The sequence below is a fragment of the Theobroma cacao genome, chromosome 9 (assembly GCF_000208745.1).
Source record: "Theobroma cacao cultivar B97-61/B2 chromosome 9, Criollo_cocoa_genome_V2, whole genome shotgun sequence".
Taxonomy (NCBI): Eukaryota; Viridiplantae; Streptophyta; class Magnoliopsida; order Malvales; family Malvaceae; genus Theobroma; species Theobroma cacao.
In genome coordinates this window covers 2,857,420-2,879,831 of record NC_030858.1, presented here as the reverse complement: position 1 = coordinate 2,879,831, position 22,412 = coordinate 2,857,420, and the positions used below count along the sequence as shown (strand labels likewise).

Sequence of the window (22,412 nt, the reverse complement as noted above, 5' to 3'; positions counted from 1 at the left end):
AAAATTAATATGTAATTGTTAGAATACAAATAATTAAAATTTTATTTTTTAGTAATTAAAGATAATTTTAAAATTATTTAAATTTCATAATTTAGTAGTTAAAATAAATTTTCTATAATAGAAAAAAAGAAAAGAGAAACAACAAAAATAACGAAACAAATAATAAATGGACGATATGCTTGCCTTTTCATTTAAAATTATTTTATTAATTAAAAATATTTCTTTTTCTGAAAATAAGTGTATTTTCTACCAAACTTCATAGGAGTAAGAGGATATTTTTCAAACTAGCAAGGGTAAATAAAAGATAATTACTTCCACATAAAAAAATGACCTATCATCTTTATTACACATAAAAAAAGTTAATTGCTCAAATCAGCAAAAAAGTTTTACTAAATGTTTCATATGAGGATCAAACTTTTGATTTTGTTCAATTTAGAATGAAATGTTTTCAAAAGTTTTCATTTGAGTGCAAATTATGACAGAGAAGGAAACGTGTCATACTCTCAATGTTAAGTTTCTTAACATTAGATCTATGTATCCAAGATGAAGCGACAACAACTCCTTTGTTTTTGTAAGAAAATTACATGGTTCTATCTATCTTAAACTTTTGCCAAAAACCTAGTACATCGCCTGCGTCGAATAATCCTATGTCGTCTACCTCTTCCTCAAGACGCAAGTGTCCTCTTCTATTATTATTTGTTACGTATTATCAAAGACTCTCTCTAATTATTCTTACTTTTACTCAATTGCCAATTAATGTCACCTAATTATTTAATTAAGAATTTAATAACTTTTATACCAAAAAAATAAATAAAATCTCATGCCACCCAACTATTGGTATTCTCTCTGGTGGTTCAAAACGACGCCGCAGAATGGGAACAAAGGGGTAAAATCGTGAAAACATAAAAGGAAAGGAAGGAGGATGCATAAAGTCCGGGGCTTCGCCGGTTGAGGGTCTCTCTTTTTCCTCTCAGTCTCTCTAGTCTCTATCCATCGACCCTCTCTCGCCCTTTACTTACTCCAAGAGACAGAGAGATCCGAGGTGTTTGGGCCAAAACCCTAGCCCTAAAAAATCACCCCCCGGCTCACAAATTTCTCTCAATCATCTTCACTACCAGGTAGTATTTTCTTTTCTTTATCGCCCTTTATGTTGTTTAGCTTCTTTACAGTATTTGCTTAGCTTTATAAATTTTTGCTCTTTGTTTTGATATCGTCTTTGCTTGAAGAATTAACATGTGAGAATGGAACCCAGCTTGTTTTTGCTGTTTTGGACATGGGTTTCACTTTCATCCGGCAGATCTTAGTTTGGGACTTAGGTTGTTCTTTTTTGGCTAAATTATTGCAGCTTACTTATCAAAATATACTTCAAACGTTTAATTTGGTTGTGATACTCGTGTAGTTGTGATTTTCTACCTTTGTTTCTTTCAAATATTATATAGGTTAATGTATAAAGGTAATTCTAGGCCTTGTTGGCATTCAGCACCATGAACAAATAGAAGTAGGTGAACTTCATGGGTTGTCTTTGGGAATTTTTCTGATTAAGACTAAATCAATTGTCTTTGGCCTGATGATTGGATCCTGCTGGCAAGATTGCCACATGAAATTAGACATGGAATGTGTAATTTTTATAATTTATTTAAGTATGGGTTGCTCTTTGCAGTCATGGCTGCTGCAGCACCAGAGGGATCTCAATTTGATGCTCGCCAGTATGATGCTAAAATGAATGAGTAAGGTTTTTTTTTTTTTTTTATAATTTCCTTGTATTGTTTCAAGGTATTTAAGCTTTCAGAGTTAGATTTATTGTTTGAAATATAAGTTTGTTTTGCTACTTCATGGTCTTTATGACTTGTTAGCTGGTGTGTTTATAGTTTGCTAAGCTTCAGATTTTAAAGAAAGATATCTAATGCTTGAGATGGTAAATTAATATGAGCAGACTTGAGGCTGATGGGCAAGAATTCTTTACAACATATGATGAAGTTTATGACACTTTTGATTCTATGGGATTGCAAGAGAATCTTCTTAGGGGCATTTATGCTTATGGTAAGTTGGATCAATTGCTACTACTTTGTTAGTTGACAACTTCAAAGGGGGCATAGTGTAATACTCTGATGTTTTGCTGTATGCAGTAGCACTATTAAAACTTATTGGACTTTATAGGTGATTCAAATTTGATTAATTTGTTTACTAATTTAGGTTTTATCTTATATGTATGTTCAATTAACAACCTGTAATTTGCTATGGTAAAAATGTGGACTGTGAAGTTCTAGCAACAGCTTCATTTCTTTTTATTTTTCAAGACTTTAGTCCCTTACATCGATCAAAATTTTCTTTGAAGGTTTTGAGAAGCCATCTGCAATTCAGCAAAGGGGGATTGTACCATTCTGCAAGGGACTTGATGTTATTCAACAAGCACAGTCTGGAACAGGAAAAACAGCAACTTTTTGCTCTGGAATTTTACAGCAGCTTGACTACAGCTTAGTTCAGTGCCAAGCATTGGTCCTTGCACCAACTCGAGAATTAGCACAACAAATTGAGAAGGTCATGCGGGCATTAGGTGATTACCTTGGTGTTAAGGTTCATGCTTGTGTAGGTGGGACCAGTGTCCGTGAAGATCAACGGATTCTCTCCACTGGAGTTCATGTGGTTGTTGGTACACCTGGCCGTGTGTTTGACATGTTGAGGAGACAATCTCTCCGCCCTGATCACATAAAGATGTTTGTGTTGGATGAAGCAGATGAAATGCTCTCACGAGGTTTTAAGGATCAGGTCCTTTTTTAACTTATAAGCTGTATGTAATATTTCTTGTGCTTTTCCTAGAAGATGATAGCTTTAGTTGTAAAGCTAATTATTGGGATATAATGAGAATTTAATCAGGTTCTTACATGTTAATGCTTAAGAGAAAATATTTTACCTATTAGCATTCTAGTAGTTGACAAAATGTATATTTTGGAATTGTGACAATTTCTGGATTGGTAGTTTTTAAGCTAGCTCTTCCTTTTGCTGTGATTTTCTGTTTTTTGGTTTGTTGTTTTGTTGACTCTGTTGTTATGTTCCAGATCTATGACATTTTCCAGTTACTGCCACCCAAAATTCAAGTAGGAGTTTTCTCTGCTACAATGCCTCCTGAAGCCCTTGAGATCACAAGGAAGTTCATGAACAAACCTGTAAGGATTCTGGTGAAGCGTGATGAGCTTACCCTTGAGGGTATCAAGCAGTTTTATGTCAATGTTGAGAAGGAGGAATGGAAGCTTGAGACACTTTGTGATCTCTATGAGACTTTGGCAATCACCCAAAGCGTAATTTTTGTGAACACTAGGCGTAAGGTAGATTGGCTTACAGACAAGATGCGGAGTCGTGATCATACAGTCTCTGCCACCCATGGAGATATGGACCAAAATACAAGAGACATCATCATGCGGGAATTCCGATCTGGATCCTCTCGTGTGCTTATCACTACAGATCTCTTGGCTCGAGGTATTGATGTTCAGCAAGTCTCTCTTGTGATCAATTATGATCTCCCAACACAACCAGAGAACTACCTTCATAGAATTGGTCGAAGTGGAAGATTTGGGAGAAAAGGTGTTGCCATCAACTTTGTGACCAGGGATGATGAGAGGATGCTATTTGACATCCAGAAGTTCTATAATGTTGTGGTTGAGGAGCTGCCGTCAAATGTTGCTGATCTTATTTGATGCTGTTTTGGGTTGGCTAGATAAATGGCTACTTGGAGGTGACAAAGTTTTAAGGTCTGGTGCCCTTACAGTTGGAAGGGGTTTTTGTTCCTGCACATTTAGATGGGTTCCCATTACCATTTAGAAATCTGATGTTCAAATTTTGATTTGGTGTGTGTCCAAGTAAGAAAAAAATGTAGTATTGTTCTAGTTTTCTGTTAAATTATGTTGTTTTATGTTATTTTTTCTCCTCTAGTTTCTCTATTTGAGAGGATATTATGTAGAGTGGTAACTTGATTATTTTAGATTATTGGACTTGCCTTTTGTTGACATTTTGGTAGTTATGCTTGTCTCCTCCCCGTAGCTAATTAGTTGGCATGATTGTTTGAGAGTTTCAGTCCGATCAAGAAAGGAGGGATTGGAGTCATTGAATGTAACCTGTTAGTAGCTGTAGAAGGTTGTATTCATCTAGGCTGCGCATGTGTTATTTAGCATTCATTCAGATATGGAAAATTGTGCTAATTGGTTGGCAGATGACAGTCTTCCCAATGTTTGATGCTTGATATTCTATTCTGCTTCTCCAGCTTATTGACTTATATTTAGTTTTACGATATCTCTGTTGCAGCAAGACTGCAAGACCTAATGCCTAAATCTATGTAGGTGGAGCTAAAATCTAAATTGCTCCCCTAGTCTCAAAATCATTTGTAGGTTTAAAATTTTTTGTAAAACATGCTAGTATACTAGCATGTTCTGTGGCAGCTGCTCATTCTCTTTGCAGAATTGCTTCACAGCTAAGGTAAGATGATGCTATCTATATATTAGTGGGCATCTAGATTCTATTTGATAGGGAAGTTCAGAGGAGTCGAAACGAGTGCTTAAAATATTGGCTGGACTATTTCCTGGTCACGCGTTCGGAACTTTCGGTAAAGGCGAGCGAGGGCCGTATGGCCTACCGACTTTTGAGCTTGGCGCCCATATGATGTGGTGAGCATTTCGCTTCTCCACTTCCACCCCTTTCCACCCGCAGGAGCAAGCGTCTAGCCCTACAATCATGATAAGTTGATAACTTTTGTGAAGCCTGGTCCCTGGAATGCTGCTCATCGCTGTCAATGTATTAAAGCCACAACCCGTCGGGTAAAATGCGGATAAGAACTTTCGTCAGATCATATGAAAAAGATGCTCTAACTTCAATGCCCCTCCAAAATAAATAAAAAAAAAGTGCTGACTTAACATCAGTTCTGGTCTTTCCTTTGCTTAACCATCGCGTACCTTGCATTTAAGTATCAGAATATGATTTACGAAATGATCTAAGCAAGCATTTGGGGACCCAAAATGCATACGAGTTACTCGAAGACTTGTCATGTCAAGCTTTCAACGAGTGAAAAAGAAAAAGAATGAGGGATGGGGTGTATTTAATTGAGTTTTTAGACCGCTTCAAAGGGTATGCGCTGCGGGGAATTCTTTTCAACGCCAACGTAATTGACTAGAGGTAGTTTGGTGTGTGAACCAAGCGACATAAAAACGAGTTGCCTTTTGGGGTTGTTAGTAGTTACTAGTACCTCTGTTATTTGTGGCTTTTGATCAGTTGATCTTAAGTTGCTGATTGGAACAGACAAACGCAAAAAGAGTTGAATGAAAGGCACAGTTTAGCAGCAACTTAATGCAGAGCAGCAAATAAATGTACAAACACTTTCTGTTTCACTTCTGTTGTACTCATGTTCATGCAGGCTTGTTACTAGTGGTGAAAGAGATGCAGAAAGAAAGATATTAGCCTTAAAACTGTCAATTCTGTTTCTCCATCTCTTTTGAAACAGAACTGGAAACCTGGAGTCCCTAACCACGGGGCAGGATTATCAAAGGAACTTTTTATGTATTTTAATCGACAAAAAGACAATGGCTAAGCTCACTGAACAATGAAAAGAGTTTTTACTAGATTTTTTTTTTTGCATAAAGTTAATTTATGAATAGTTTCTGCTTCAAAGTATGACTGGTCAATGCAGATGTATTGTACCAAGGAGAACATAAATAATTGCCGTAGACAGTGGACAACATGATTCCCCCGTTAAACACGCCATCTAGAATCAATTCCATGTCCTCCCAAAGTAAGTCACAAGAGAAAGAAATGGAAAAGTGGCGAAGGCAGAAATAATAAAAAAAGATGAATACCAATTTACATTAATCCAGAGTTTAACTATTTTATTTTATCACCTCCAAGCTTTTCCACTCGTATAGGACCCCACAGGTTCTATAATTCTTGTTCTTCCCTCATCTGTCAAGATCAAAAGAACTCAACCACCAAAACAAACACCCCCCCACCAGGCCACCACCACCTCCAGGAATCTCTGTTGAGTCTGCCAAAATTCAATGGAAGATTACAACAGATCAAGATCATATGGAAATGGGATGATGCAGCTGGATACCTACCATGGACCACCTAGGCCTTCAGCTTCTTATGATCTCCGGTGCTATAGTGCTTCCTATGCACAGTCCCAGATGGCTAACAACTATAACACAGGCAACAACAGGGACTTCAAGTTGAAGAAAGGGAAGAGTACTTCTGGCTCATCTTCTTCAAAGTCATGGAGCTTTGCTGACCCTGAGTTCCAGAGGAAGAAAAGGGTTGCTAGTTACAAGATGTATAGCGTGGAAGGTAAGGTCAAAGGGTCCTTGAGGAGGAGCTTTAGGTGGCTTAAAGATAAGTACACACAAGTTGTCTATGGCTGGTGGTGATTTGGGCAGTTGGGCTTTTGCTATTTGTTGCTCTTCTCTTTATGTTTTTCTTGCTTGTATCCAAGGTATGTGTGAAAAAAATTTTCAATTCTTGTGTCAAAAGGAAGATTTTCTTTAAAAATTCTTGATGTGGTTGGCCACATGTGGGCTAGCTTGATTGTAAATTTGGTTACTGCTGCGCTATAACCTGGAAACAATTTTCTGGGTGTATATTTACAATTTTACATGTTGGTTCCTTTCAAAATTCTTGGTGGTCTCATTATCATAAGGCGTTGACCCCCTAGTTTGGAGGTTTCTTTTATAGTCTTATTCTATATATTGAATCGTTGATTATTTCACCAGTTTATTAACAAAAGTGAACGGGTTCGTTTTGTTATAATTATTGTCTGTAATAACTATCTTCGCTCTTTATTCACTGGCGAAGGGAGGTTTCTTTGAGTAGCTTTGATCGTAGTCTTCTTCCGCAGCTCTTGTTCAAGAAACTTTCTTCATCTGTATTGTCTTAAGGGTCAGCATTTGATGCCTGATTGTTCTAGAGAATAAATCTACTTTGGAGCCTCATTTGATCATTTTGAGCTGTTAGCTCTGCTCGTTGGTTTTCCATTACTATGATGAGTCATGGCATATCTGTGCATGGACTGTGTGGTTCTTGTTTCACTTTTTATGGATAAACTTTTAGACCTTGTTACTAGGCTTATAAAGGAGCATTGATCTTCTAAAGCTTATGCAGCGTTTGTAACTTTTAATCCCATTTTTTGGGTATAAATGATGCGTAACTAGGAAATGCTGATCAGGTGCCTTGCTTTAATTGTCTCCTAATGATTTCTTTTCTGTAAAGGGATTCACCTTCTCAGGTACTTATTGCCTAAGGCATGGTGCTCGAGGTCTTTGCCTGTTTGTCAGTCTTTGTTGTAATATCCTAGTTTTCTGATGAAATTTCCTTCTCCTAAGATTCCAATATACCAATAACTATTCCTTCCACATGGGGGCTTAAGTGGTGTATGTCATGGGGACAAGCCATCCATGTCAGTAATGTTTCATAAATTCGGGACCGCGTTCGAGTTATATTTTGTTGTAGATTTTGGACCAACGTAGGTACTTCAAACTTCACAATTATGGGCATTTAGTGCTGTCTTGTTTCAGAAAGCCCTGTAGTACATATGTTATTTCTTCCGGTTCTCGATTTGAGATACAACTTGCATGAAAGTCTTAAGATTGCATTATATTTCAGTCATGTATCAGGGATTCTTGTTTGTCTGGGACTTCAATGTTTTAAAGCATTCTTCAGTTGACTGCCAGTGACCTATACTTGAGGTCATCTCTAGCTGATGCTTCACAACCAGCATTCATTCCTTATATGACCAATAAGTAGTTGATTTGAACTCACCAAAATGTCTTTGTTTAAATTGCTTTCTAGTCATATCGATTTACAGAATTAACATGAGCATATAATTTCATGAAGAAAGAGAGGAGAGGGCTTTCTTGATGGGCATGTATGGGGATGCTTGTTTTCTGATGTCTTATGTCGCTTTCTAGACTTGTATTCCTGTTCTGTTTTCTCTATTTTACCATGCAATCTGCCGTATTACATCAATTTAACTTGGTCATTCCAAAGCCATTAACAGCAAATTATGGTGAAATTACATATGAGCTACCTTACCGGAAATCAGGGCAGTTTGAACTGCCATTGAGTTGTAAACCTCAATGGAAGAAATGACCATGCTGTGCTGTCCTGCCCATTCATTAGCTTTTTCCTGTCGTTTATGTTGAAGTCATCATGAAACTGATTTCACTGTCTTTGCCGAAAGTTGCTCTTCTGCAATGCTTTGCATGCATCCTCTCTGAGTTTGGATTTCTTAATAGATCCTGGTGGTATGTCTTTGAATTTGAGTTTCCAATTATCATGTCATGGAATGGCACTTTCGTTCTTTTCCTTTTCAAAAAGAGATAATTGATTACTGTCTGTAGAAAGAGTATTATCTCCATGGAAAGAACATTTTGTCTTCTGCCAAATCGTCGGTGCTGTATAGCTATTGGGCTATTCCTCTTTGCAACCGTGTTAAACTTTCACAGTTGTGAAGCATAATCGCTTCAGCCAATCAAGATCCTCCCTTTTTCTTCTCTCTCATAGTCTTGTTTACGATGTAGATATCAGGCATTAGCGTGAATCATGAACAAGATTGATAATTATACGACATTATTCCAAGAGTGCATTAAGCATCGGCAATTGGCATTATCGAATGAGCTCGCGTTTGAATCATTTCTGTTCAGCCTTGACGTCTAATCTGTTTTCCCATGAGAACCTGTTCCATGTTTGAATGTTAATGAGGAGTATAATAGTCTTTGCCAACTTCAGAAACTGTGCCCGCATTCCAATCAGCTATTTTAAAGACCAAATAGACATGGCCTGGTAGTTTACAGTTTGTAATCGTCTTTTTCTCTCTTGCTTAGGTTTGAGTCTTCACTCTTTCACTAGTATCTCAGCACGTTTTCCCGTCATAGTCTACCTTACCCAAGAAGCAGCCGAGGTTGCTTTCTTGGAAGCTTACAGGAACAGGAGTCACAAGATCACGACTAACAAGGGTCTTCAATCTACAGAAGCTCAGCCGAATTAGATAAAGGCAAGAGCCAATATGGCAAGGTTACTTAAGTTCTTTCATTGGTAACAGAAACAGGGGCGGGGGGGGTGTGGCGGACCGTTTCCAGTTTGAGAGTGATTGTCCCCCCATTCCTCACGGGTCTTGGGTGCCAAATTCTTGTGTTCCATTTCCTAGCCTTGATGCTGGGATTCTGGCAATTCTTGCTAGGCAGTTAGGCCAGCAAATGCTTCTTCCATTTCTCAAATAGTAACACTAAAGAGTTGAGCTGATGATAAATAGAGACATTGCCAATTTGTGGCCTTAATCAATCCTGACAGATAAGTGGAGAAATTATCACTTCATGTAAACCTTTTATATTACATTAGCTTAATCAAAGTTTGCTGCTAGACTGCATAGCTGTAATTCACCACTGAATGTAGAAATCTCAAAGTTATTATAGATATTACTTTGGTACAACTGAAATTTGATGTTGACTTTTTACATAGAACAAAGACGAAAAGAGAAGATTCTTATAATTATTCCAGGATCTCACTGGATAACAAAAAACGTGCCTTTCCCTTTCATATCAACGGAAACAGTCATGTCCTGTTCTTACACTTCCCTTTAGCCTATCTCATCTCCTTTTCTCTTTATTGCCTATTGACAAGCACTTTATGACTTGAATCCATTCTTTTGTTTTATCTTTTAGAATTCAAGTAAACGAGAGAGAGAGAGAGTTGTTATTCCCAGACACGTTTCACTGCTTCCAATCTCTCCTCAGCCTCAATAAACCAACCACCGAATCGCACGTGGGAACATGTCAAGGAACAAGCAATCAGCAAATGACAGGTTGCAATTGCCAACCCCGAATTATTAAAAGAGGGGATAACGTAATGCAGCGACAAACCCTGTACCCACCCGTAAATTCCCGTTTTAGATAAAAAAAAAAAAAAAAAAACGCTGCAAGGGAGATTTTCATTTTTCAGATACGTATCTTTTTTGGTGGTTTGTTTGATTTCAGAGAGATAGTGAAGAAGAAGAAATGTGGGAATCGATCTGTTTAACATTGGCAGCCACGGCGGGTAATAATATAGGCAAAGTTCTACAAAAGAAGGGCACTGTTATTCTCCCTCCTCTGTCCTTCAAGCTCAAGGCAATTCTCTCTTTTTTATTCACCATTTTTTTTGCGGGTTTTCTCTTTTCTGTTTCTGGGTATCTCTCATTATAATGTTATTGAATGATAGTTACGAAAACTTTTAAGGCGACTGCGGGATTGGGTTTTGGTCTGGAATTTTTTCAGTTTGTGGAACTGTTGGAATATTAGTCATCAAAAGTTTATAATTTTGTATTGGGTTTGGGTTGTTGTTCCGTCTTAGCAGTTGCTGCAGCTTGAGATCGGGTTTTGAATGGAGTTCCTTTTTAATGTTAATAGACATTGCCTAAGATGTTATTTTTATGAGATAGAAGAATTGGATTTGGTCTAAATGTTGACTGAATGTGCATGTGTTTATATAGGTGATAAGAGCATATGCTGTTAATAAATCATGGGTGATAGGATTTCTAATGGATATTTGCGGTGCCTTGTTGATGTTGAGAGCGTTATCTCTGGCCCCGGTGAGTTGATTTTAATGATTTCTTTGTTTCTGCCATGATACGAAAATTGATATTCCTCTATAACTTTATTGTTATAAAGATTACTACTTTATCTACATGATGGCCAATGTTTGGCTGTGCATTGATTGAATATTATATCTGATGATTTATAGTGTAAATTGTTTGTGCTGCTTATCTTGGTATTGACAAAATTATTGCTCAGGTATCTGTCATTCAACCAGTTTCTGGCTGTGGGCTTGCCATTCTTTCTATCTTTTCGCACTTCTATCTACAGGAAGTCATGAATGTTATTGACTGGATGGGAATTACATTAGCTGGCATTGGCACCATAGGTAATGTAAGTTTTTCATGGTTCTCATATTTAATTGCTCCCTGCAGAATCAACTCTATAGGTATGATTACACAGAGAGTCAAGTGACATGATAGTTCTCACTTTAATTGAAAGCATAGAGTAACTTATTTAATACCTTCCTCTATTGGCATCTTCATATTGTTTTTTGTCAATGATTTAAGGGTTTTAATTCCGTAAAGTGCAACCTCTCGTTATGGTTATGCATATAGTTTCTGCAATAAGCAGAACGATCCAGTTTAGATATATGATAGGCCAATAGAATACTTTTGATGTATATAAAGTAATAGCCTTCTTTTATTTTTGGTACATTCAGGAGTTGGTGCTGGTGGAGAAGAGCAAGAGGCTTCTTCAGTATCTATGTTACAGTTACCATGGTTGGCATTCTTTGTCATGATCTTGTTTGTAGGTACCTTTTTCCTGTACTCTTATCTAATAGTACTGTTTTTATATTAATATTATATGTTTTTATTATTAAAAAAATGTTGTGGGATTCTGTGAGAGCGTTTATTTCATGATTAAATTCTTGTCTTGCAAACTTGAAACATATAAATTCCTAAGTTCTAAGTTCTATGGAGCATTTCATGACTTTAAAAGATGCAAGGCTTTGATGCATTATTCCAAAAAGGGTATTACTTTACATGGGAACTTCTAGAAGTTATCTGAAGGACATGACCAATCAATAAATTCTGCATTGTTAATCTAACAACACAAGTCAATTAAACCAAGTCCTAAATCTCAGCCACCAGAGTCACAAAATTGAATTTGTAGTTTAAACATAGCACGCCAATTGTGATTAATTTGTTGACAGTGCCTACCTCCTCCAACGTGCAAGATTTGAGTGGCGTGATGATGGCTATTATTGATGAATGAATTGTTTGTAAATTCAGTATAGAAGTCCTAGAAAACTTGAAATATTTTATGAATGATCGATTCTATTGAATTTAAAATGTTAAAAATTTTAACTTTCGTGGAGGTGGATTATTTTAAAAAACTAAAGATCTGTTGCTGATGTTGGCTATTGAACTTGAAAGGGCTATCCATACTTTTTGATGTCTCGGATTCATAATCTTCTGTTTTCCAAACATTATCCTAGTCATGCTCATGTTATATTTCATGTCCTCTTGATCATTATTGTGGGTTAATCCATTCTGTGATAATAGTTTGATACTCTATATATGGTTATACAGGTACTCCTAAATGGGTGGCTTCGCATCTGCAAGCGGCAACGGAGAGAACAAGAACTGGTAAATCTCTCTCTCTCACTCCAATTTTAAAGATTTATGTTCCTTTCACTCTTTAATGGTATTCACTTATGGAACATTTTGTTTCTTTTTCCCCCTCACTGTTATGCACTTTTTAACAATTTTTCTCATGCAGATGGAGTATGAAGTTGTTGAAGAAATTATATATGGCTTAGAATCAGGAATTTTATTTGGGTACTCTTTTCACCTGAACCACTTTTTCTGTAGATTTTATTCTTTCTCTTCATGTTTTATTCTTTCTCTTCATCAAAACTGATGTGTTAATTGTAGTTCTAGAAGTTCACCTCAAATGGAGTTTCATCTGTTTGCAGGATGGCATCAGTGATATCAAAGATGGGTTTTGTCTTTGCGGAGCAGGGTTTCTCCAGGATGTTGATTCCTTTATGTGTCTCAATCAGCATATGTTGTAGTGGTACTGGATTTTACTACCAGGTATTTCAGCCGCCTAAGTGGTTCATGGTGACATCTGTGCATGATGATATCCATATCCTTGCTTTAAAGCTAGTTTAGCCTTTTTCAGCCAAGCCAAACATTTGTCCTGGATAACAAGTTCATGTCCATGTGCTTGATTCAGGGGATTCATGTCTGACATGGTCCACTTATGTTGTGATTTAGTGGAAGCAAAGTTAATTGTCAGGAAATTCATGTTTAACAGGGTCCACTTATGTGATTCTGTTTGCATAGTTGTGGCAACTATTGCTGCAGGCTTGAGCTTCTTGAATAGTTATAACATAATCTTTTTACGCCTTTTGAGCAGACTCGTGGCCTAAAGCATGGCAGAGCAATTGTGATTTCCACGTGTGCTGCTGTGGCATCAATTGTAACTGGTGTACTTGCTGGTATGCTTGCATTGGGTGAACGGTTGCCTTCAGCACCAGTTGCTCGTATTTCACTTCTGCTTGGATGGTATATGAGTTGACAACCAAATGTTTACACACATATTATACAAAAATAATACCATATTCCAAAATTTCATAGTATGTGGCTCCTGAACATCCTCTCCTTGTGGTTTGGCACTTATTGCATGTCATAGTGGAGTGTGTGCATAGAAAAGCTTCTGTGGTTGATATGATCCAGTTTAACAACCCTATCTACCACATTTTTCTTTTTAAAATAAAAAAGAAAAGTTCGATCACTGCCACTCTTTTTGTTTTAGATCAATAGGTGTATGATACTTAGTTCAAAATCATTTGATCATTTACTGTCATGTACCGATTCTTTGTAAGTGCCATTATTTGGGATATCTGCTAAGATTTCAAATTCTTGTAGCTCAAATTAAATATTTTTGCCTTGAAATTGCAGTTTACCTGAGATATTCCTGTTGCAGGTTATTCATCATGATGGGTGTGATTTTGCTTGTAAGTTCAACAAGACTGATGCGGCACCTTCCATGGCCATTGCGGAACTTAATACCTAGTGGAGTGGACAGGAATTTCAATCTTAGGCGGTCAGGGTCATATCGAGTTAAGGATCCAAGTCCAAGTGCTGTTATCCAGGCAGCAACATTGCATCATCTGATACCAACACCAGCTAAGGAGAAGGCGTAAATTAAGAAAACAAAAGATCACCGCACATGCATATGTGACTATCAATCTCTGATCAAATTTTGGGTCTGGAAGGGGGTTGCGATGTACAGTACATTCAATTTGATTACTGGTTTATTTGGAGGGCCTGAAATTTTTAATATCAGTCCTTCACAGTGCTGCGTTTTACATCAAATTGTGAAATTTGTGAACTAAAACTTTTTTAAAAATGACCCTAATATACAGTATGCAAATTAAATCCATTGCTGCCTTTGTTTCATGCAAAACCTTGAATGAGCAACCTGGGGATAAATAGCCTCAGAATCGCCAAGGGACCAAAAAGGTCTGCACCGTAGCCCAACTCAGGCTTTTTGAGGAACGGATTCAAGGAGTGGTCTGTCCATGCTTACTTGTCAGTTGACGTCCTTAGCTCATTTGTAGTCTTCAGTCGTTTGTGGGGTTCAGTGTCACTTGATGAACGGTTATGATCAGATGAGCGGAAAACACTGAGCAATCATGGCATTTTCTCTTGTTTACTAATTGTTAAGCATCGAATAATTCCCCCTCCATCCGCCCAACATGCGCACGCGGGAACAAGAGCAAGAGCCAAGAACCTTGTAAAGACCTACTGTGTGCAAAGCATATACACTTGGGCAATTGGTGATTATTCTGTATTTCACCTACCATTACACTATAGAAAGAACAGTGAAAATCCTGTATTGTTGACTTGGGTGATAATCGGAGGCAGCGATTACCAGTCTAATCATCATCATCATCATTCGTTGAGAACTGAGGCTCCTCCCTCACCCAAGTACAAGCTTTAGCTTAATCAGTATGTTGCAAGTGGCTATGTGCTTTGACCTGTAATAAAATTCTGTTTGATAGAAAAGGAAAGCATTTTTCTTTCCCTGTTGCTGTATTTCTAAGCATTTCATTATGCTATTCGCTCGGCACTGGCAAGGGCAATCCTTCACGAATCCCTGAATCTCTCTCTAAACCACGAAAACCCTTCATAAATGCTTCAAGTATGATCCCAAAGGAAGCCTATAATACTTGTCAATGTAACCTTGTTAAAACTAATAGAGCACTGACATGAGCATTGTTCATACTGCTAATTGGCTAATAAGGATGCGAGAATAAGAAGAAAGGGAAGCTTTGGAAGTGAAAGTACCATCATTTTCCTAACTTAAAATACCTGTTTCTTCCTTTCACTAAAGAATGGAATATATTTATGAAACAATCATCTCAGAAGTCAGAATGAGAGGACAATAATGAAAAGGACGCTGTCTGAATTGGAAAACAAAACCTGATTCCTGAGTGGGAAAAGGTGTAATGAAAGGGGAGGGTCCCCAAAGTCCTTTCTGAACGAACAGTGAGGACGACGGGGAGGCCGGAGGGGAGGCCGGAGGGGACCCCCAGAGTCCTTATGGCATAAATAGTGGGATACCTCTGCGGTCTGCAATCACTCATGGTATGTCTGGTAAACAGTTGATGGCTTTTGGGTTGTTGAAGCCATCCATTTTAAGACCAAGGAAGAAGAGAATTAGAGGGACCCCAGGGCAAGCCAACAGCCACCTCCCCCTTCACCCCTTTCGTTTTCATGTCATAATAAGAGGACGAGATGACACGAGACGCGACGCGACTTGCAAGGTCCACCATGACTTGTACACGAGCCACCACTAGTGTAGTGAATGTCCCATGAGGAAAAACAAAACCCAATATGGAGAACCAAACCAGCCAGTCATGGGCCACGCCCCGGCATGACTAACAATGTAAATAGGCTGACCTGTTCATTTTCCCTATTTTTGAAATTAATAACAGCAATACCTATTACCCCACCCCCCCCCCCCCCCCTACGAAAAAGTATATTACTAAATTTCTTAAATTAAAAAAAAAAGTATATTACTAACAGAAATCAATGAACAAATTAATTAAGAAGATGCCCACAGGCATTTAGGACCCCTTGGTAGCTTATCCCTTGAGAAGTCCATGTGAGAGGCAGTTGGCATCTTTAAGTAAGGCCGAGCTTGTCAAGATAGCTACATATAATGTTTCTGAAAAGTAACAGATTAGCCATAGTTCCTCACATTTTGGACAAGGTTTTCTTCTGCTCGCTTAAGCATTATCCTTAGCTTGCTATACCATACCTAGACAAGTTCAGATGCTTGTGGAACAGTGGAGAGCAAGACTTCATAGCCAAATATCTTTCAGTCATTGCTCATTTCTTTTGCAATGTCCAACTTTTGTTATCTTCTTGGTGTAAGGGTACGGAAATCCTAAAACATGTTTTGTTACGAATTTGGAGTAACAGGATACTGAAATTTGTTTGATGGACCTTGCCAACTAAGGATTGTTCGCATTGGGATATCATTCAAAGAGTTATAGAATTATCATTGTCAAAAATTTTACAGCAGCAAATGTTCCTACTTTAGCCTTCCCCACAGAGGGAAGGGAATGAGCCTTAGCAAAATATCTCCTTAAAATAGGAAGTGGCAGTATAAAAGGTAGGAGCAGAAAAGGCAAGGTTACTCGGGCACTTGGTTCTTGGAATCACTCTCTTTAGACCCAAGGCCTTGTGGTCCACCGACCACTGGTCATGCGTGCAGCAAAATATTGCTAAGAGGTATGAATCAGTTGTCAACTAGCAGCTTTACCCTATGCCCCATTCCCTTCCGTAAATGTAAAGAGGTTTTAACTTTAGCTTCCCTCTCCTTGAAGAAAAGCCTTAGAAAGCCGGCCGATTGCCTTTAAAGACCTACAACTGTCACCAAGATACCCTGGCAGTTTTTAAAGGTAAGCCAGATTTAGTTGCTTGGGATTCTATAACTTCACTGCTAAATTTATAAGATGTCCCCAACTCATGCACCTTATCCACCAAATCCACCGCACAGTGGGACCATCTTACCACACCTTAGAAGATTCTGCAATAAAACCTTTTGCATTGCAAAGTATTTTTGTCTTGAATATGTAGTAGTAACAAATTAATATGACTAAAGATATATAGCAGCTAGGTTGGCCATAAATCCGTGCATGTCTGTAAAACAGCTAAGATGATTTTAATAGGATCAAACCCCTTTTTATGGTGATAAAAGTACATGGTAAACGACCAACATGTGGCCCATGCAAATAGATTGTCGTGCACAACTCAATGATGATGAATCACATCAGGAATCAACAGGGAGAAACCTACCACCAATGCTTCATTGCGCATTTAGGTGCTTGGGATAATCACCAAGTTGCTCCATCTGCCAGCTTTCATGAGGAGCCACATGTTCATGGGAAGGTGTGTATTGCTGCAAAATTAACTAAAGTTTTAGATAATTGTAATCCGAGGCCTAATTGTTACAATTAGTAATAGTCTTTTCCCACATGTTCTCCTACATGTAGAAGTTTAATGAAAACCTGATGGCATGGCAAGCTCCCATCTAATGTTATTGTACAGAGAAAGCACACACCGACACACAAAAAGGAAAGGATAACAGTTAACAACAAACTGAAGGCTGCCGCGCCAGACTTGGAATCATTCACAGATTCAAGTTGGACCATATGTTTTTGAAAAGTTTTGAATCGCTTTAATTGGCAGGTTAGCCGTTCCTTTCATCTCCTCGAGTTTCTCAAGTCATTTTTTAATAACAAAGGGGAAAATAAGGGCAACCAATTAATCACAAGGCACAACAAAATGTTAGGCTCATACCTCCATCTTCATCAAAAGTTCTTTGGCTGTTGGAGCAGAGACAACTATATGCCTAGCACTAGGCTTAATGAAACCCTCTTCAACGCCATTGTCAAATAAAGCAAGTAAATTATTATAGTACCCATCAACATTTAGCAAACCAACCTGCATTACATGTAATGCACATAGCACCATTAATTCTAAGTTGGGATCATGTTAATTCTTCAAGCTTGAAAAATGATGCCTTACTGTTTTCTTATGTATTCCAAGTTGGGACCATGTTATCATCTCCAGCAACTCTTCCATTGTTCCATATCCTCCTAAAATAATAAATTTTAATGTTAGAACTAGCTCTATTATTAAAAAACAAGACCTCACCAACATTTTCCTTTTCATTCTTTCCTATTGATGACAAAGATCAAGGTATTATTACCAGGAAGAGCAATAAAAGCATCAGCTTCTTGGGCCATTGCGGCTTTACGCTCATGCATGTCTGAAACAGTTCTAACTTCTCCAACAGTTTGTCCTGATATCTGTCAATATTTTCCAGGATTATGCACTAATGGTTAATCTATCTCAAATCTTCAGCAGCCAAGACATAAATACTTACAGTTAAAGAAAGCAACAATTGACATCAAAGATATTCCAAAGCAACAATTGACATCAAAGATATTCCAGCAAATTCTTTTACCAATATTTGTCCTAATAATAAAGACCCTTGTGCCATTGAGCAACATCAGCCATTGCTAATGTACCAATTCGGTGATGTGAATGATAAAACTGTATAAAACCATAAATGCAGGAAAGAAAACCTCACACTTAATAAAATCATATTAAACATGACACTTGGACCCAATATTTGGTAAACAATAGTTATAACGGTTACGAGTTCAGATACCTCAAGAGGCATGAGAGCTTTTGGAATTATCCTGCATATAAAGAACAATTTTTTTCTTAGTAATACACCTAATGTGAATAAGAAGGAAGCTGCTTGCAACTTGTAACAGGTTCTGCAGAGAAAAGCATTAAAAATAGGCTCTCCAAGGCAAGGGAAGTTCTTTACTTACCCAAGAACATGACAACCTCCGTCATACACTGTCTGGGATATCAAACCCATCAACCCAACACTTCCCCCACCATACACCAAGTTTATCTTCCTCTCCACCTGTAAATTGTAATTGACATCAACCATAAGGAAGACATAAGTCCACAAATTATTTAAAAAAGGAAAACAATTTAGACATAGAAGTCAAGCTACAGAAAACTGGAAAAGATCCATTTTGCCAAATAACTCGCTTGCATCAAACACCTAATTTTTCAACTCATAATATTTACTCACGTAAAGTCAAAAAGAGCAATACCCTGTCAGCAGAAACTACCTTGATGGTCAACAGTGTCATGACACGAAACAGAGCAACCCCAATTCAGTACATGAAACACCAAATGACAACTCCACCGTCATGGAATCAAAAACATCAGCAAACTCACCTTCCCACCAGAAACTATAACCCAATAAATGGTTGGAAACATTGAACTCCAATAATCTAAAACAACCACCCCAGTTTCCAAGAAAAGACAAACACCCACCTACCACCACCTCAAGATAAGTACTAAAACCATTAAAAAGTTCATCTTTTGAGACCGATAACACAAACTTTATTCAAAATAATGTGTATAGAGATAGTGTTAAAGCAAAAAACGCAAACCAGTTCATTGCCCAATTCAAGAGCAGCATCGCTGAAGACTTGTCTGTGGCCAGAGTTGCTTCCACAGAAAACACACACCCTTTTGAACTTGCTTCTGGCTTCCCCTTCTTCCATTCACAATATCTCTCTTCTATCTATATCAGTTTTTGTTTTTATTCCAATCTCAAATCATTGAGTTTCACTAAAGAAAACAAAAAGCAAAAGCCTTTGAAGAGATAAAAATTGTCCTCCTGCCAATAAAACCTTTCTGAAAGAAAGAGAACAATCAATCAAATATATTTTATATTAATATATAAATACGCAAAAGATACCAAGAAACACCAAAAACCACTTCTTTCAAAAGCAAAGCAATCTGGGTTGATCTCTGAATTGGTAAATAAATAAGAAAAAAAAAAGCCAACAAAAAAATGAAGGAAAATCAAAGAGGGTTCTTTTATAGTATAGAAGAAGAGAACATGAGGAAGCCCACATGCTCCATTCCCTTTCTAATCCAACGTCTCTCTGTCGGTTTCAATCCTCATTATAACAGTTTTTATTATGATTAATTAAAATTTATCAATATAATTTATACAAATTTACTTACTAACTATTGCTTGTTTTTTCTTTAGTCAAAGCAAAAATCCAAATCAGAATTTTATTCATTAAAGTTAGGAACAAAACCTAGAAAAAGGTTATAAAATTTGGAGTAAAGACCTAAGTTGTTGCTTTCACTATTAGACTTTAAAGTGCCTTGACAGTTGACATAATGTATATCAATTTCATTTGTAGTTCCTTTCTAAATTATAATATAATTTAAAAAAAAAACTAAAATCCCTCAATGTATCTCAATATATAATTTTTTTTAAATCGGGTTTAAATCTTTCCTTTTTATTCTCAAAATAAAATAACACCACCTAACTTTTAGGTCATCTAATTTATTTTTTTAACATTATTGATTTTATTAATGTTTCACAAGGAAAATATGTTAATTAACTTTTGATCTTAATTTGGAATCTACTTATTATTTAATATGTGACAGAGTCCTTCCTCTAATTTTAACAATGTGACATGACAACAAAGTTGGTAAATTTGATTTTTTTTAATTCTTTTTCGATAATGATTGGAATAAAATTAAATCTTCATTATTTATAATTCGTTTAATTTTTTTTTATAAAAGTCTTGCACGTTTTTAAAATAAATATCAAATCAATTAGTATCTAAAAAGAACTAGTTGACTTTTGAGTCGAGTTAAATTTTGGCTAAATGATGTGATCATAGTATAATTAAGTACAAATTTTGTATATAGTCAAACTTTAATGTTAAAAATGAATCACTTCATTATTTAAAATAAAAATCAAAGGTAAATTGTTGATTAAAAGTAAAATGAATTTTGAATGGAAATAAAGTTTGATTTTCCAACTTGGGCCAAGGATTGGCCCATATTGGAGGCCATAGGCAGCACACCTAGGTCGATAGGTCCATGCTAGGTTAATGAAAATGGAAGAATTGACGCTATCATCAGGGCGTCAATTCCAAATTTACAATCAAAAGTTGAGAAGGTAATAACTACCACAACTGCCAATGAGCTTGCTTTACCAAAAATGGAAACCTTGAAGGACCTGTTAAACAACTTGCAACTCTGCCTCCTCACCTCTGTTTTCCTTCCCTTCCACTCCTTAATTCAAGCAAATTTTCTTGTTTGACAGGAGATGGCACCAAAGCAAAACCAAGCACAAAAACAAAACACATCCAGTTCATTTCTCCAACACCGTTTTCTCTCCTAGGGGAATCGAAAACAACCTTGCAATTCCGGCTTTTAACTCTTCGAAATCCCATGCTTTATGTTTGAAACGATGGGAAGGATGATTCCTTTAGATGGTGATCCCATAATACATTCGGCACTGCCATTTTCTCTCCTGGTGGCAGGCATGGCTGCAACCATTGCTATAATCACTGGTCTATGCGGGTTCCGGAGAAAACCGTCAGCTGATTCATCAGCAGCCCCTCATTTGGCAGAGAAGTCAGAATTGGATGTGCCACCATCCAATAACGCAGCAGAAACTACGTTGGTACCACCCTCAGTTGTCACCACATCAATAACATTAGAAACGGAAGAGAGAACAGACAACTCAGAGGAAGTGATCAAAGAATTGCCTCCACCACCAGCTATGAGGACATTAAGAGAGACCTATTCGTGCAACAATTTCATGACAAAGTCCGCGTCGTCGCGAAAACTAAGCTCAACCTTGAGCTTGAAGCACAAAAGAAGCATTTCGGTGAACAAGATTCGGGAGAAAGGGAAATCAAAAGCTGAAGAATCGGTTTGGACAAAAACGATTATATTAGGTGAAAAATGTAGAGTATCAGATGATCATGATGACGCTGTGATCTATGATGGCAAGGGTAATAGAGTTACAACATACCATCCCAGGTCCCTGAGCACCGTATCGTTGTCTAGGACATGTTCCTTCAGAAACCCAGACACGATTTCTAATCAAGACAAGGAGAAAGAGGGAGCATGACAAGAGGAAGAAGATTGTTGATGTTAGAGGATAATCTATTGTGAAGGTCGTAGGTAGATTCGTGTTTTTCATGAAAGAATTGCAGTTGTTTCCGTGACGAAAGGTTGTGGAAATTAAAGGCAATGAATATTTCCTACAACCAGTATTTGAATTTGGTGTCACTAGTCAACTAGCTTCCTTCAATTATAAGGCATCTATGATGACCAACCCTTCTCTCCATTTTCCATGAAAGATCGGAAAGCCGGTAATTTGTCTGAGTCTCCTTGACAGATTTTCCACATGTATGATGAGACATTCCCACCTGGAAAGGCATGCATGTTCTAGCATTTTAAGGTTATATACGATGATGGGAGGGTTACCTTGGGCAGTTCCGCCGCATCTTCAAAAGTTTGTTCCTATCATGCCTATAGCCACTTGGAGACAAATTCTTACCTTGAACGTTAAACGAAACAACTTGATTACGACAGAATGTTCCTTAAAACCTGGATACGTGACTAAGACCAAAAGTACAGGGCACTGTCTAGGAGATTGCTGATACCATTGATAAGTAGGCCTGAAAGCAACATTAATTGCATCTTTAGCGTAATCTAATTCAAAAGCGCCAGTGTCTCACAATTATGACAACTTGGCCTTACATATGATACTTGCATATGATCACAAATAAGGTACTTACATGTAATGAACCTTTTTGGCCTGCATACGGCTAGCTAGCTTGTTGCCGGATTGATTTTTTGGTAAAGGTTAAAATATCTTAGTTTCTAAATTTTGATCAAAATTAACCGTAAGTTTATTACTTTTTAA

At 37.3% G+C, this 22,412-nt stretch overlaps 5 protein-coding genes across 10 annotated transcripts; 4 read left to right on the top strand and 1 right to left on the bottom strand.

The window, feature by feature from the left end:
- LOC18588091 (eukaryotic initiation factor 4A-2) lies at positions 947–4,203 on the top strand. Its single transcript, XM_007012261.2, has 5 exons — positions 947–1,118; positions 1,661–1,727; positions 1,934–2,040; positions 2,336–2,766; positions 3,057–4,203. Exons 2-5 carry the CDS (start codon positions 1,663–1,665, stop codon positions 3,690–3,692), a joined length of 1,239 nt encoding a protein of 412 aa, XP_007012323.1. The 5' UTR covers positions 947–1,118; positions 1,661–1,662; the 3' UTR covers positions 3,693–4,203.
- On the top strand, positions 5,880–6,734 carry LOC108663167. The gene has a single exon (XM_018126537.1). The coding sequence runs from the start codon at positions 6,036–6,038 to the stop codon at positions 6,399–6,401; it is 366 nt and encodes a 121-aa protein (XP_017982026.1). The 5' UTR covers positions 5,880–6,035; the 3' UTR covers positions 6,402–6,734.
- On the top strand, positions 9,714–13,994 carry LOC18588089 (probable magnesium transporter NIPA9). Its single transcript, XM_007012259.2, has 9 exons — positions 9,714–10,133; positions 10,496–10,594; positions 10,797–10,926; positions 11,260–11,348; positions 12,134–12,190; positions 12,324–12,382; positions 12,520–12,640; positions 12,966–13,114; positions 13,536–13,994. The coding sequence occupies exons 1-9, from the start codon at positions 10,023–10,025 to the stop codon at positions 13,753–13,755; spliced, it is 1,035 nt and encodes a 344-aa protein (XP_007012321.2). The 5' UTR covers positions 9,714–10,022; the 3' UTR covers positions 13,756–13,994.
- On the bottom strand, positions 16,786–19,604 carry LOC18588088 (cytokinin riboside 5'-monophosphate phosphoribohydrolase LOG8). 6 transcript variants are annotated; one of them, XM_018126516.1, is made up of 8 exons: positions 19,111–19,189; positions 18,784–18,892; positions 18,472–18,569; positions 18,303–18,333; positions 17,838–17,937; positions 17,654–17,724; positions 17,426–17,569; positions 16,786–17,024 (listed from the first exon to the last, which is right to left on the bottom strand). In XM_018126516.1, the coding sequence occupies exons 2-8, from the start codon at positions 18,802–18,804 to the stop codon at positions 16,932–16,934; spliced, it is 558 nt and encodes a 185-aa protein (XP_017982005.1). In that variant the 5' UTR covers positions 18,805–18,892; positions 19,111–19,189; the 3' UTR covers positions 16,786–16,931. The 6 variants fall into 6 exon arrangements, with proteins under 6 accessions (XP_017982005.1, XP_017982003.1, XP_017982002.1 ...); XM_018126514.1 differs by having other exon boundaries at positions 18,766–18,892; positions 19,111–19,171; XM_018126513.1 differs by having other exon boundaries at positions 18,766–18,906; positions 19,111–19,168.
- LOC18588087 lies at positions 20,543–22,164 on the top strand. The gene has a single exon (XM_007012256.2). It carries the CDS (start codon positions 20,931–20,933, stop codon positions 21,609–21,611), a length of 681 nt encoding a protein of 226 aa, XP_007012318.2. The 5' UTR covers positions 20,543–20,930; the 3' UTR covers positions 21,612–22,164.

Excerpts from the sequence above, each read along its gene's own strand:
- LOC18588091 (XM_007012261.2), top strand. The coding sequence starts at position 1,663 with ATGGCTGCTGCAGCACCAGAGGGATCTCAATTTGATGCTCGCCAGTAT. Across the intron at positions 2,041-2,335 it reads TAGGGGCATTTATGCTTATG|GTTTTGAGAAGCCATCTGCA; the intron begins GTAAGTTGGATC and ends TTTTCTTTGAAG. Across the intron at positions 2,767-3,056 it reads CACGAGGTTTTAAGGATCAG|ATCTATGACATTTTCCAGTT; the intron begins GTCCTTTTTTAA and ends GTTATGTTCCAG.
- LOC108663167 (XM_018126537.1), top strand. The coding sequence starts at position 6,036 with ATGGAAGATTACAACAGATCAAGATCATATGGAAATGGGATGATGCAG.
- LOC18588089 (XM_007012259.2), top strand. The coding sequence starts at position 10,023 with ATGTGGGAATCGATCTGTTTAACATTGGCAGCCACGGCGGGTAATAAT. Across the intron at positions 12,191-12,323 it reads AACGGAGAGAACAAGAACTG|ATGGAGTATGAAGTTGTTGA; the intron begins GTAAATCTCTCT and ends TTTCTCATGCAG. Across the intron at positions 12,383-12,519 it reads GAATCAGGAATTTTATTTGG|GATGGCATCAGTGATATCAA; the intron begins GTACTCTTTTCA and ends ATCTGTTTGCAG.
- LOC18588088 (XM_018126511.1), bottom strand. The coding sequence starts at position 19,224 with ATGGAAGAAGGGGAAGCCAGAAGCAAGTTCAAAAGGGTGTGTGTTTTC. Across the intron at positions 18,334-18,471 it reads GGAGGTTGTCATGTTCTTGG|GATAATTCCAAAAGCTCTCA; the intron begins GTAAGTAAAGAA and ends CTTTATATGCAG. Across the intron at positions 17,570-17,653 it reads TTGGAATACATAAGAAAACA|GTTGGTTTGCTAAATGTTGA; the intron begins GTAAGGCATCAT and ends CATGTAATGCAG.
- LOC18588087 (XM_007012256.2), top strand. The coding sequence starts at position 20,931 with ATGTTTGAAACGATGGGAAGGATGATTCCTTTAGATGGTGATCCCATA.